The 15,824-nt window shown below is 44.3% G+C and overlaps 1 protein-coding gene across 1 annotated transcript; it reads left to right on the forward strand.

The window, feature by feature from the left end:
• Positions 1-8,153: 8,153 nt before the first annotated feature.
• Positions 8,154-12,681, forward strand: LOC125514118 (serine/threonine receptor-like kinase NFP). The gene is made up of 2 exons (XM_048679380.1): positions 8,154-9,711; positions 11,711-12,681. The coding sequence occupies exons 1-2, from the start codon at positions 8,308-8,310 to the stop codon at positions 12,458-12,460; spliced, it is 2,154 nt and encodes a 717-aa protein (XP_048535337.1). The 5' UTR covers positions 8,154-8,307; the 3' UTR covers positions 12,461-12,681.
• Positions 12,682-15,824: the final 3,143 nt, after the last annotated feature.

Below are 15,824 nucleotides of genomic sequence, written 5' to 3' on the forward strand. Positions count from 1 at the left end.
AGCTCAAAAGATATAAGTGAAGCACATCGAGTATTCTAATAAATTCTGATTCATGTGTGTCTCTCTAAAAAGGTGTGTACAGCAAGGATGATTGTAGTAAACTAAAAAGAAAAGACTCAAATCATACAAGACGCTCCAAGCAAAACACATATCATGTGGTAAATAAAAATATAGCTCCAAGTAAAGTTACTGATGAACGAAGACAAAAGAGGGGATGCCTTCCGGTCCATCCCCAAGCTTAGGCTTTTTGGTGTCCTTGGATTTACCTTGGGGTGCCTTGGGCATCCCCAAGCTTAGGCTCTTGCCACTCCTTGTTCCATAATTCATTAAATCTTTACCCAAAACTTGAAAACTTCACAACACAAAACTTAACAGAAAATCTCGTGAGCTCCGTTAGCGAAAGAAAACAAAACACCACTTCAAGGTACTGTAATGAACTCATTATTTATTTATATTGGTGTTAAACCTACTGTATTCCAACTTTTCTATGGTTCATAAACTCTATTACTAGCCATAGATTCATCAAAATAAGCAAACAACACACGAAAAACAGAATCTGTCAAAAACAGAACAGTCTGTAGTAGTAATCTGTAGGTTTCGAATACTTCTGGAACCCCAAAAATTCTAAAATAAATTGCTGGACGTGAGGAATTCATATATTAATCGTCTTCAAAAAGAATTAACTAAATAGCACTCTCCAATAAAAATGGCAGCAATTCTCGTGAGCGCTAAAGTTTCTGTTTTTTACAGCAAGATCAAAAAGACTTTCCCCAAGTCTTCCCAATGGTTCTACTTGGCACAAACACTAATTAAACACAAAAACACAACCAAAACAAAGGCTAGATAAATTATTTATTACTAAACAGGAACAAAAAGCAAGGAATATAAAATTGTGTTGCCTCCCAACAAGCGCTATCGTTCAACGCCCCTAGCTAGACATAAAAGCGAGGATAGATCTAGGTACTGCCATCTTTGGTATTAGGAAAGAAAATAGAAAATTTCTTTTCTATAGCACATGGCCATTGATAGTGGAAGAAAGATTAAGCACGTTACGGAAATTGGCATCTAAGCTAGCCCTTATATCTTTGATAGTTTCATTTTGGTAAAAGCACAAAAGAGAGGTAGATTCAACCTTCTCACTCATGGGGTGACCAAATATAGTTTTCATCTTTTCATAAGTATCAATGGGATCCCCCTCAAGAAAACCTTCTTTAAAGATAAAATCTAGAACTTGCTTGAAAGAAGAGGGTAAACCAATATAAAAGCTTTTCAGGTAAACCTCAATTTGATATTGGAGCACATAGCTAGCTCGAATTCTTAATAGCCTATCCCAAGCATCTTTCAAAGATTCATCAAGTAAATAACGAAAAATTCTGGGATCATCTTCATCGAAATTATTCAAACTCTCATTGATAACCCCGGTAGGTCTTTCCATAGCATCATTATTTATGAGCTTAGAGAGGACACAGGGACTATCGAAGGTAAAACCCGGGAGAGAACCCTTAGCCCTTTTTGAATCGGCCATGGTACAAGAAAACAAATGGGAAAGAGGCGAATAAAACGGCAAGGATGAAGTGGGGGAGAGGAAAACGAGAGGCAAATGGCAAATAATGTAACGCAAAGGATAAGAGTTGTGATGGGTACTTGGTATGTCTTGACTTTGCGTAGATCTCCCCAGCAATGGCGCCAAGCTGCTGCAACGACTAGCGGACATTACAGAACCAAATGCGAAGCAATGGCTCTTTATCCTTATGGAGCTATTATCACATGATCAATTTATTAAACTACCAGTGACCTTATGGGCTGTATGGGCAGCGCGTCGGAAAGCCATCCATGAGGGCATTTTCCAAAGCCCCCAGAGCACGTACGGGTTTATCTACAGGTTTATAGACAAGCTTGAGATGATCAAAGAGCCAGCGCGACAAAACGCTAGACAAGAGGCAAATCCAGTGCATGCTAGCGTCCAGCGCGCCAAATGCCCTCCACGGGGTTTTGCAAAAATCCATGTTGACGCAACTTGTCAGACAGGAACATGGGGGACAGCAGCGGCGGTTTGTAGAGATGCAAATGGTAATTTTATGGGCAGAGATGCAAATGGATGATCTGGTCATTATGGAGACAGTTGCATGCAGGGAGGCTCTTGCCCTTGCACAGGATTTGAACCTCCATGATGTGGTAGTGGCGTCAGACGCAAAGAACGTCTCAACAATTCTGATAAGGGACCAAATGATGCTATCATTGCAAAGATCAATAGCTTATTACCTGTGTTTAGTAGTAGTTTTACTTTTGAGTGTGGTGCCATTAATGGTGAGGCACATAGATTAGGCAAGCATGCTTTTTCTTTGGGTCTGGATCGTCATGTGTGGTTTGACCAATCCCACGACCAACGTTGTATCCCACAGACTGTGAAATTTTCTGAATAAAGCTTGGTATCACCCCTAAAAAAATTTGTTTATGAAGCATCTTATGATGATCTGAAGCCATATAGCGACTTTGCGGAACAATTCTACTAATGGTTATTATGGCGATCCGGAACAATTCTACTCCCACTCTCTCAGTTTAGAGCATCTCCAATAGCCGTTCAACGCGCCGCGTGCTAAAAGCTGCTTTGCCGCGCGCCCTTTTCCTGGTTTGGCGCGGCCGGCAGCGCTGGCTCCAACAGCCGCGTTATAATGCAGCGCGCGCGCCGCTCCAGCAGCGCGCAAAAAATGCAAAGCGCGCGACTCGCCGGGGCATTGCCATATATTGCATTTTGGACATAAAATGGATTTTAAACATTCAAAATGCAATGAACATGGCATATAAATTTCACACAAACAAGTTGATGAATAAAAATTCATGCCCACAAGTTTACAATCATGCCCACAAGTTCATCCAACCAAGTTCAAAATGCAAACCAAGTTCATGACACAAACGAAAGACACATCATAATTTGGCCAAGTTCATGACACAAAGGATGGGGTGAGCGGGTGTCGGCGCGTGCGTCCATCGAGTCCAGTTCGCCGGTGCCAGCGCGCACAGGGCGAAGGTGGCGAGGAGGAGAGAGTGCGGCTCAAGCGCTCGTGTGTGCCGAACGCGGAAGCGGGCGTCCCAAATACATAGCGCGAGTTGGCGATTCGGACCGCGCGCCCAACTCCATATGCCGCGCGCGCGGTTATTGCGCGCCCGCTGGAGCCACTCTACCGGTTGCGCGCGCGCTAAAATGGCCAAATTTGCGGCACGGTGCTTGTTTAGCGCGATTGTTAGAGATGTTTTTATAGGGCGTGCGTATATCCCTAGGTCGTGAATTTGACCAACCTAATACAAGTCATATATCACAAAAAATATATCAATATAAACTTCAGATGTTCTATTTTCAAACCGTATGATTTTTGTGTCATATAGTTTATATTAGAATGATAAAATTAATAATTTAGGTATACGCGCAGGATTTGTAAACTGAAACGGAGGGAGTAGTGGAGTTGCTCAATGTTTGGACGTACTTTTTGTTTGTTCAAAAAGGCCTTTTTACACATAGAGCGTAAGGACTATGTTAGCTCTTTGTGCTTTTCTTTTTTTTATGTTCTGCACGAGCGCGTCTTATTCTCTTCGGTAGAGTAGAGACCTGATTGCTCGAAATCACAAATTAAGAAGTACGCTTTACAAAGGTCACTCTTATTATATTCGTGCCTCTTACAGAAAAGAAATGTGTTTTTTTCGTTTCCAAGAAGTACGGCCGTGTCTCTTGCAGAAGTAAATCCATGCCTCTCAGGAAAGAAAAAAAATATGTTTTTCTTGCTTCCTAAAAGGCACTGTCATGCCTCTCATGAAAGCAAATTTGTGTCTCTCGCAATAGAAAAACCGTGCTTCTGGCGAAAGGAAAAAAAGAAAATATAGTTTTTTTGTTTCCGAGAGCTCACGGAAGCAAAATTGTCCCTCCTGCGGAAGGGAAAAAAAGAAAATGCGTTTTTTCACAAATTTATTTTTCAAAAACATTTTTTTACAAAAGTTACGACACACCGGTGGAAAACCGAAAAGCCAAAAAACAAAAAAAGCATCTAAAAAGCCAAAAATGCGTGCGAAAAAGTAAAATAAAAAATCCGATAAGAGCACACAGAGCGTGACACGTGATGACGGCTGAGAACGCACCACCACTTTGGCCCACTCCAAATGACCCTTGAGGAGGCTCCCGAACGAGCGCTCCTCAACTAGGGAGCTCCTACTCGGCGCTGTAGGCGCCCGAACGTGCAAATGGCGCCTACAGCACGCCCTTTGTGGGCCTATTTTACGCTCGGCCCAGGAACTGAGTCATTCGCGAAAAAAAAGCATGCAAAAAATTGACAGAACGGGGATTCGATCTCGCGCACGCAACAAATCAGCACGAAATTTTTACTATACCACTTAGATTTTTGAGTTATTTGATTTCTTTTGGGGAAAAGTATATTTTTTCTAATGAAAAACAGTTCGTTCAATTTCAGAAAAAGTTGATCAATTTTTGAAAAAACTTCATCAATTTGGAAAAAGTTCATCAAAAATGAAAAAAATTCAACGAATTTGAAAAAAGTTCACTGGTTTTGAAGGAAAAGTTCACTGGTTTTGAAAAAATTTCACTCAATTTGACAAATTCCATCGATTTTGGAAAAAAATCATCAAGTTTGAAAAAATTTCATCATATTTTCTATCAAAAAGGAAAAAAAATATGCTCCTGGTTCTGTTTTTTAGTCCGGTTTTTTTTGTAAAAGAAATGTTTGTCAGGACCTATCAACAGAGATCTAGTTCTGAAGATCTCTACACAAGGAATCCAATGATCAAAATAGTTCGAGATTTGAAGCACAGTTTAAGAGTTAAAACATTTTCACTAAACGAATGTATGAAAAAAGAAAAAATAAACTCCCTGTTTAGGACAAGTGGTGCGCATGCAGTGCGTCACTTATCATGATCTGAAGAAGTGGGAGTGATCTTTCAAAGAAGTACTTCTTAATTAGTGATTTCATGGATCTCATATTTACGCACGGTGCAGCACGAAACGCGCAAACACGCTCCCCTTGGCCCCACGCGTACACTTTTGGGATGGCCCATTCGCGGCGGGGGGTGCCCTATATTTTCTCCTTTTGCTTTTTTTCCCTTTTCTTTTCTGTTTTATTCTTAGTTTTTGTTTTTATTGCATTTTGAAGATAAATAGGGATTCCAAAAAATGCTCACGACTTTTTTCTTCCAAATTTGAAAATATTTCACCAAATTAACAAATGTTCCTGCGATTTCTAAAAATCTTCATGATTTTGAAAAATGATCCCAAATTTATTTTCTTTTGAAAATACGTAAAAATGTTCACAATTTCACAAAAATGTTCTAATTTAAAAAAACTTGAGAAATTTGGAAAATTTTCTTGAATTTTGGAAAACATTTGCCGATTCGGAAAATTTCCTCAAATTAAAAAAATCATAAATTTTAGAAATTATTCCGGAAATTCAAGTAAAGGTCGCCTATTTAAAAACTGTTAGCTGATTAAAAAAATTGCGAATTTCCAGAATTCTTCTCAGCATTCAAATAATTTTATGGCCAAAAAAATGTTCGTCAATTTCCAAAATTGTTCCCTAAGTTTCAAAGATGTTCATAGATTCAAAAAATGCTGATGAGTAGAAACAAGTTGATTCCAAAGTTTTAAACATATTTACAAATTGAAATAATATTTGGAATTTCAAATATTTGCTCCAAAATTTGTAAATTATTACAGAGTTTCAGACAAATTTCTGAATTTAAAATTAGTGAGAACAAAAAGAAAAAAGGAAAGGTAAATATAAAGGAAAAGAATGAGAGAAGAAGAAATGACAAAACCGAAAGAAAAAACACATAATAAAGAATATCGATTCAGGAAAGGTGAACCTTCTCAAAACTGGTGGGAGAAAGGGCAGGTAAAAATTGCTAATATGGGCTAGCCCATATACGAGGGGGCGATTGGTTGTGTGTTGTTTGGTGGGGTGCCCATTTTAGGTAGCAAGCGTACCACATGTTCCGGTTTTGGGAAGGATCCTGCTGGTTTTTAGAACCTTCTAGAAGGTACCTGAATTGTTTTTCTTATTCTATAAATTTCTGTACTAGTTTTGCCGCTTCTTTTACCTTTTCCAAAATTCAGAAATTTTCATAAAAATTTCATATTTTATAAAATGTCTTGTTTTTCAAAAAATGTTCGCAAATTTGTAAACAATTTCGTGTTTTAATAATGGAATTTGAACAGAAAATCCACATTTTCAAAGAATGTTTCCAAGTTTGAAAAATATTTGGATTTCTAATAAATGGTCACATGTTCAGAAAAATGTTCACAATATCAAGAAATGTTCTCGTTGTTCAGAAAATGTTCATAGATGTGAAAAAACTGTTATGGTTTCAAAAACATTAAAATTTAAGAAAATATTTGCATTCTCAAAATATGTTCACAAATTTGAAAAGATGTTCACGTTTAAAAAAAGTCCACATCTTCAACAAAGTTGTTATAGAAAGAAAAACTTGCCCGGTTAATTAAGGAAGAGGGTGTCAGGGCGCCATCTTGTTCTACCGTCGAGGAATGCCAAGGAGAAGGTCGTCGACCACCATAGAGGTGGGGGCTGGGGCGGGGCCATCGTCCTCACCATGGGGGGTCTCGACTCATACACACCACACTTGTGCATGATTCCTTCTTACATTCCAGAAGCCAATTCCATGATCGGCGGATGCATAAGAGAGGGTCGTGATTTTCTTAACCCAATCATACGACAAAAACCTTCTCTGAGCATTTTCAAGGCGGACTCGTAAATCGACCGCATCCATCCGGACTGCACTACCCAGATCGTAAAGTCATCCAACGCGGGCCTGTGTCGGTTTCAGGGGAGGTCCGGACGTGTTTTCTCCCACAAATTGAAGACAAGTGAGGGAGGTTGGCGGGAGTCCGGACACCCGAAATGCAGGACACCGACACCCTGTCCACCCAATCTCCCCTCCCGATCCCATTTTCTTTCACTCCGCCCTTTCCCCCTTACTTTGCATCCGCACCCTCCACCTCCGCAGCCGTTCTACGTCTCTGGCCGCCACAGAGGCATTGCCAGACGTCCGCAACCAGCACCGACACGTCTGCTCGCCGTACAACAGACTTTCCATCCTAGAGCCGTTTGTACCCAGGTACACTCCGCCCCCTATTGATGACCTCCATGGCGGAAACCACGTCCGACATGTGTTCGGTCAAATGCCATTGAGCTTATTTTCAAATGGTATGTCATTTTTTAGAGTAAGAAGGATGGTGAGCTACCCGAACATGAAGGATGAGTTGTTGTGCGATGCGTGGCTGGTTGTATCCGCGGATTTCCTAGGCAGGAGCAGAGAGGAGCCCCTTTGGGAGCAAGTGCATGAAATGTTTCACGCACGAAAGCACATAGTGTCCTACGACATGTACACAATTCAATCACGCAATGCGAGGTCGTTGTCGTATCGCTGGCAAGTTATCCAAATCAGCGTCACCAAGTTTTGCGACGTGGTTTATCAACTCGAGGCAAGGTGGCCATTGCACGCAGCAGAGGACGAGATCATAAATTTTACTTCCTATTGCTCAACTTGTTGATTGATTCATTCACTCAATGTTGGTCTATACATTATATGTAGCCCGCACGCGCTGCCGTGGTGTACCACAGGACAGAGGGACGGTCATTTACGTGCACACACTGTTGGGTGAAGCTAAAAAGGAAGTATGTGTGAGACGACATAATTCGTTCATGAAAATTTGTTGGACATTCGGGATCTGGTCGAATTTAAGACCTTGTTGTACTAGACTTAATTTGTATTACATGTATGAATAATTTATGCTATTTTCTATCCGAACTTTAATGAATATCGGTCGGTTTATATGAATTTCGTCTGATTAGTTAAAATATGGGTTGAAATTTATGCGACTATGTTTGAATGACGGTCTTCTGCATCCGTATTCATGAACTGGTCTCTGGGATGCGAAAGAAAAATTGTGGATTGGGATCGAAGATGCCCTCCTAGAGTGGTTCATACCGTCAGAATTTTGATCGTCGGGCAGCGGCCCGCCCCTTCTTTCACGAACAACAGACGGAGCGCGACACGTAGTGCCGCATCTCCAAAGTCCAAGCACGTTTCCTCCTCACCCCGTACAGCCATCGACCGGGTCCGGCGGACAAATCTTGTTGCTAGTCGAAGCGCAATTTGGAAAAGCAAACCTCATCTGACCGTGACGGCGACCGGAGTGGAGGAACCCCGTCGGATCCACACGAGAACGCGAAGGCGTCATATCGGACACGCCCCGCACGGGTCAAGAGTCAAAACACCGGCCGGAGAAAGATGCCCCGGAACCCGACGAGCGCAGGCAGGCGGCCGCAACCGCACCCACGCCCACACCCGACGCATCCGCCGCTCACGACAACGGCCGCCGGAGCAGCTCGACACCATCGTCCTCCGGCATATGTCACCCCCGAGCTGCCACCCGCGAGCCACCACCACCACCACCCCAAACCCCGTCCATTCACCCTCCGGTCCGCGGCGCAAGCCATGATGATGCCCCTGACGCGGCGGCGGCTGCTGGCCACGCTGCTCTGCCTGTGCGCGCTCCCCTCCCCGGCGCGGTCCCAGAACGCGAGCGCCACGCCGGCGCCGGCCAGCGTGGAGGGGTTCAACTGCTCCGCCAACGGCACCTACCCGTGCCAGGCCTACGCGCTGTACCGGGCAGGCTTCGCCGGGGTGCCGCTCGACCTCGCGGCGGTGGGCGACCTCTTCGGCGTCAGCCGCTTCATGCTCGCGCACGCCAACAACCTGTCCACCTCGGCCGCGCCGGCCGCGGGGCAGCCGCTGCTCGTGCCGCTCCAGTGCGGCTGCCCCTCCGGCTCGCCCAACGCCTACGCGCCCACGCAGTACCAGATCAGCTCCGGCGACACCTTCTGGATCGTCTCCGTCACCAAGCTGCAGAACCTCACGCAGTACCAGGCCGTGGAGCGCGTCAACCCCACGGTGGTGCCCACCAAGCTCGAGGTCGGCGACATGGTCACGTTCCCCATCTTCTGCCAGTGCCCCACCGCCGCCCAGAACGCCACCGCGCTCGTCACCTACGTGATGCAGCAGGGCGACACCTACGCCTCCATCGCCGCCGCCTTCGCCGTCGACGCGCAGTCCCTCGTCTCCCTCAACGGCCCCGAGCGGGGCACGCAGCTATTCTCCGAGATACTAGTGCCGCTCCGTCGGAAGGTGCCGCAGTGGCTGCCGCCAATCGTGACCCGCAACGACGTGCCGGCCACGCCGCCGTCCCCGCCGCCTACCGCGACGCCCGGCCCAAGCGACGTGGCCGACAACCGAGGCGGGGTGGTCACCGGGCTGGCCGTCGGGTTGGGCGTGGTCGGCGGGCTTTGGCTGCTGCAGCTGCTGCTGCTGGGCTGCCTGTGGAGGCGGCTCAAGGCGACGGGGCGGCGAGGGGACGCGGTGGCGAGCGGCGAGGGCGGCGAGGGCGGCAGGTCTGGCAAGAGCGCGTCCGGCTCCGGCGGCGTGGGAGGGGAGAGATTCCTAGTGAGTGACATATCCGAGTGGCTGGACAAGTACAGGGTGTTCAAGGTGGAGGAGCTGGAGCGCGGCACCGACGGGTTCGACGACGCGCACCTCATCCAGGGCAGCGTGTACAAGGCCAACATCGGCGGCGAGGTCTTCGCCGTGAAGAAGATGAAGTGGGATGCCTGCGAGGAGCTCAAGATCCTGCAGAAGGTACGCCCATTTCCTTCCAAAACTTAATTAACATTTCGTGGGAGCTCACACTGAACTCTTTTCAAGTTCTAGTGTTAGTTAATTATGCTTTGGTAGTAATTTCCCGCTAAACAAAGAAATGATGATCGCCACTCAGATGGTCAGTGTTCATCCACCACAAATATACAAATCACTGATGGGGACATAACAATTTTATAGTACACGCTATTGCTTGTAGATTAACTAAACAAAGGAGAGCACTTATGTTCAATACTTAGTGAAAAAACACAGAAGTCTCTGTTAATTGGACAAGCACACGATGAAGAAGTAGTGCAGGTATTTTATACTCCCTCTGTAAACTAATATAAAAGCTTTTAGATCACTATTCTAGTATTCTAAATACTCTTATATTAGTTTACGAAGGGAGTACTTGTTACATTTCGGAGTACAATGACGTTATCTCACAAACTGTCTTCTTTTCGTTTGTGTACAAATACAAGCGCATCTTAAAATTTTAAGCGGGTCAATTGAACCGTGCCTGCAATAACGATAGTAGTGGAGACAAGAAATAATTTTTTTGGACCTGTCACTATGCAAGTGCCGTCAGATTCATCGAGCTGGTTCTGCACGGCCCACCGTTCGGTTGGCACTTGGCAGTGGTGCCAATGTACTTGGACTTGAAATAATTCCAAGGAGATGCGTCCATAAATCCTCGTTATTTCTTTATTAGAGCGGTCAATTTATCAGTTGTCGTCTGCCTACTTGCAAACGGTCAGATTTCCGGACCATAGGATGAAGATCCAAAGGCTCGTATTAGCCGTGAGTCATCTATATGCTTGCTACGATTTCACCCATCTTTTCACTCATGGACGAAGTAGAAGAAGGAGCCAAGCAGTCACCCGATGCCGCTAGCAAGAATTGGGATGAAGCTCTATGGCGGCATATCGCCGTACCGGGACAAACCTAAACCTAGATCTACTTTGTACTCCCTTCGTTTCAAAATAAATGTCTACAAAGTTGTACTAGAGTTGAGACACTTATGTTGGGACGGAGGGAGAATAAACCTAGCGTCCCCTCTATCCCTGCTTCGTCCGGTGACATGCCCGGAGGGGAAGGGGGGAGGGGTTGGTGTTTCAAGAAAACAAAAGGGGGAAATAGGCTCTAGTTTCATGGAAACCCTTTCTCGGTAAAATATTAGGTGATATCAAACTTCACATGATACCTTTGATATCGCATCTCAAACTTCAATTTTGTAAGTTTTCAGAAAATTTTAAGTTTTTTGTGAATGTTCACAAGATATGTGCCTATAATCCATAAAAAATTGAAGGACAAATTCGAAAAGGATATATGAAAAGCCAATTTCACACATGCTTTTGGAAAATTTGAAAACTTCTAAATTTGAGTTTCGAGACATGCCATCACTGGATATCTCCCACTCTTTCTACCCTCACCGCCTCAGTCTGCGCATTCATTGATTCAAGTGCGTCTAGATAGATCCGGGTGACTATGTACAATGTACTCGAATATGAACCCGAGCTCACACGTTCCGCCCTGGACCCACAAATTGCTACCATCAGCTTACTCACTCACATGAGTCTTGGCACGCCGATCACAAACGTGACTGAAACATTTTGTCAACAAAGGCTGCTTTCGCACAAGATGACACGTACGATGGGTGCATTGACTACGTGTCTAGCTCAATGACTTTGATCACATTCCAAGACTGCATCACCAAGCTCAAGCTTCAACCACCCAAGAAAAGGATATGACAAGCAAGTCAAGCATTCTACTCGCGAGATAGGGACCGTAGCGCGGAAGAAAACAACGAGCAATCACACCACGCGCAAGCTTGCACCAATGCCGAATCTGCTCATTGCCATGTACTAGTAGTACCAGTAAGAGTGCAACAAATATACAGAAAGTACTACGTACTGCATGGTTAAAACAGATCGTAAATACCACTTCCTTCGTCTCATAATATAAGAGCGTTTTTAACATTACATTTTCGTCGCTCTTTCAGGTGAACCACAGCAACCTGGTGAAGCTGGAGGGGTTCTGCATCAACACGGCGACGGGCGACTGCTTCCTGGTGTACGAGTACGTGGAGAACGGGTCCCTGGACCTGTGCCTGCTGGACCGCCCGCGGGCGCGGCGGCTGGACTGGCGCACGCGGCTCCACATCGCGCTGGATCTCGCCCACGGCCTCCAGTACATCCACGAGCACACCTGGCCGCGCGTGGTGCACAAGGACGTCAAGAGCAGCAACGTGCTCCTGGACGCCCGCATGCGCGCCAAGATCGCCAACTTCGGCCTCGCCAAGACCGGCCACAACGCGGTCACCACCCACATCGTGGGCACGCAGGGCTACATCGCGCCCGAGTACCTCGTCGACGGCCTCGTCACCACCAAGATGGACGTCTTCGCCTACGGCGTCGTCCTACTCGAGCTCGTCTCCGGCCGCGAGGCCGCCGGCGACGGCGGCGAGCTGCTGCTGGCCGACGCGGAGGAGAGGGTGTTCCGCGGCCGGGAGGACCGGCTGGAGGCGCGCGCGGCCGCGTGGATGGACCCCGTGCTCGCCGACCAGAACTGCCCGCCGGGGAGCGTGGCCACCGTCATGGGCGTGGCCAGGGCGTGCCTGCAGCGGGACCCGGCCAAGCGGCCGAGCATGGTGGACGTGGCCTACACCCTGTCCAGGGCGGACGAGTACTTCGCGGACTACTCCGGCGAGAGCGTGTCCGTGGATGGCAGCGGCGAGATCGCCGCGCGGTGAGTCGCTTGTTTGTAGTTGTACTGCTCTGCTTTGTAGTTAATCGGTCAGCACGGACGATGTAGCTAGCTTGTGGTAAGCATTAGTGTATAGGAGTAGCTATAATAACGCGGCATTATGTTAAGTTGGAGCTCCGTGAGATTATCCTGTGGGTAAAGAAGTGTACCAAAGATTATAAGTGAGTGGAAAATGCACGGGATAGGGTATATATCAGTATATTTTTACGTTTTTTTTCTCTTTTTTCATCAGAACGATGTATATGGCAAACTTTATAAAAAAACAAATATGTTCAATAAGGTTTTATAGTCTGAAAAAAAGTAAAAAAAAACTCACAAAGAGCCTATAAAAAAGTAGCCACAAAGTCACAACCGGCTGTCATTAGAAAGATAGGAAAACTAATTGTCTATCCTATTACATGACCGTCATTCAAACCGGTTGAAGATATCCCGTGCTACCATCTCTCACCGGATAGATCCAGTAACCAAACGCTACCTGGCCTCCATCAGAGTGAGTAGCGACCACATACGGATCAACGCAGTGGCACGGAAGATAACCTACAAAAAACGAATATTTGTTGTTCTGTTAAAAACCAAATCATTTCTGCAGTTCCAGACTGCCCACAATAAAGCACATACTCCTACGCGAATGTGTCTCGCTGTTTCGGACTCTATCCCGTTAAGCCACGTTCCAAATAACGTGCTGACAGAATTCGAAGAAGTAATGTTAAAAGCTATGTGCACCGTCCGCCATAGAACCTTGGCCAACGGGCAATTAAGAAAAAGGTGATTGATGGTTTCCTCCCGATCACAAAAACTACATCTAGTAGGTCCTGTCCAGTTACGCTTTGTCAGATTATCCTTAGTTAAGATGACTTGTTTATGTACAAACCACATAAACACTTTAATTTTCAAAGGAACTTTGACTTTCCAAACATATTTGGAACTGGGAATGGAGCTAGAATTGATAACACCGAGATACATTGATTTAACTGTAAACTCCCCAGTCCTAGTAAGCTTCCAGCGCAACTGATCCGGCTGTTGAAACAACTGAATCTCCACCAGTCTACCCACTAAATGGAGCCACGCTTCCCAACGATTACCCGCTAGCATCCTCCTGAATTGAATGTTAAGGGGGATGGACTGAAGTACCGTTGCAACGTAAGCATCTCGACGTTGAACAATACTTTAAATATACGGGTATTGAAGCGCGAGGGGTGTCTCTCCTAGCCAAGTATCCTCCCAGAAACGCGTGTTGGCGCCATTTCCAATTATAAACTTTGTCCTGTTGAAAAAGGCTGATTTGACTCTCATGAGTCCTTTCCAAAAAGGCAAGTCCATCGGCCTCGCTGTCACTTGGGATAAAGTTTTGGAATGAAGATACTTACTACGGAGAATCTGCGCCCATGTGGCCTCAGTCTCTACAGATAGTTTATACAGCCACTTGCTGAGAAGACATCTGTTCTTGACTTCAAGATTTTCAATGCCAAGACCCCCTTGGTCTTTTGGTCGACAAATAATATCCCATTTGACGAGTCTGTATTTACGTTCAGTCACTTTTTATAACAGGACAAGAAGCTTCTCTCCCCGCTCTCCGAACCACTCATGCATGAGATCGTGTGGACCGGGAGAATATCACTGCACCTATGCTTGTGATCTACTCTCTCCGTTCCCAAATATAAGTCTTTCTAGAGATTTCAACAAGTAACTATATACAAAGCAAAACAAGTGAATCAACATTCTAAAATATATCTACATATATTCGTATGTTGTTGTTCATTTGAAATGTCTAAAAAGATTTATATTCAGAAACGAAGGGAGTACTATTTTTTTTTCACACCAATTGAGCTCAAAATTTGAAACATCGCTTAAAAAAGACAAATTCAATATTGGATCGTACATAACATAAGTTGCGTTTTACACTGGCCCATTATCACACCGATGTCAAAGTTGTCCATTTTGTATCTCAATAAATGTTTCAAATTTTGATATGCAATTTTGTGAAGACGTACATTGATGTTGTGTCCATGTGCTAGATCTTTTTTTAGATATTCAAAAGGTTCTACAGCATCGGATGCACCGATAGCATCACAAGTGTGGATGCACCAGATACATTCCAAAGTGTGGACCCCATGTAGCCTGTGGTGCTGCTCTACTCTGCCCTTTTTTGGCGGGAGTGCTCTGTTCTGTTCATTGATCACTTCCTTGAGCAAGTGACTATGTCTTATACTGCCAATAAACGAATTGATCAGAAAGAAGAAACCAAGCATGCAATCCCGGTCGAAATGTGCTTTGTTACATGATGATGATGATGCAAATAACATGTGGAGGAGAACAGAAAGAAAGGGACACACTGTACTTCAGATTCAATCCAGAACAGCACGCAATGTATTGTTTGCAACAACACACTGTACTTCAGATTCAATCCAAAACAGCACGCTATGTATTGTTTGCAAGAACGAATCTAAACTAGTGCATCTTTTATAAAAAAATATGATCTTTTTTTGCGGGTAAAAATCATGATCCAAGTAAACCGGTTAAAAATAAACTTGATTGTAGCTTGGAAACAGGAAATGAAGTAGCATCACACGATTGCAGCACCAAACCGTTACCACATGCATAAAATATGGGAGATAATTCAATGGCGAAAAAACATCTAAGCAACAATGATAAAATGGAGCAATAAAGATTAGCACACACAAGAAAAAAAACATATTTTCGTGTTTCATTTTTCTCAGTAAATAAAGACATACTAAAATAAAGGGATCAGCTTGGGACAAGTCGCTTAAAAAACAATTTGGCCAAGTTGATCTTTTTCCCAGTGCAATAGAATCAAAATCAACTTGTACCAATATGGTCAGTCGATTTTCTAGAGGAACTCTCGACACGTTGCAACCACAAAACTTTGCCTGAAACATAAAATAAACTAATCCAATACTAGTAAGATTCAAGACAAAGATGAAAGTAAATGAACAAAAGAAATACTGAAAAAAATAAGTTTTCTTCGGAAGAATAAATTAGTGGCATTAATATTATCCTTTAAGAAGAGAGGAAATGGGGAAAAAAATAAACAAATAATGGCAAAATTTACATACAATTTACGATATTTTTGGATTTTGTAATATGCAAGAATAAAGCATGTAATAGTGAAATTTTCACAAAAAATAAGTATTGTAAGAATGAATGAATTACTAGAATTGGTATTATCCTTAAAATGAGAAAGAAAGTGAAATAAAAATAAATAAGCATATAATAGCATATTTTTTGCAGAAAATACGAAGGTGAACATGGTTCCACACGCATCTACATGAATAGTAAATTCAAAAAAATATTAAAGGGATTCAAAAATTCTGAATTTTTGGGGTATCAAA

This window comes from Triticum urartu, chromosome 6, assembly GCF_003073215.2.
Source record: "Triticum urartu cultivar G1812 chromosome 6, Tu2.1, whole genome shotgun sequence".
Taxonomy (NCBI): domain Eukaryota; kingdom Viridiplantae; phylum Streptophyta; class Magnoliopsida; order Poales; family Poaceae; genus Triticum; species Triticum urartu.

Coding starts and splice junctions, on each gene's coding strand:
- LOC125514118 (XM_048679380.1), top strand. CDS start 8,308: ATGCCCCGGAACCCGACGAGCGCAGGCAGGCGGCCGCAACCGCACCCA. Junction 9,712..11,710: donor AGCTCAAGATCCTGCAGAAG/GTACGCCCATTT, acceptor TCGCTCTTTCAG/GTGAACCACAGCAACCTGGT.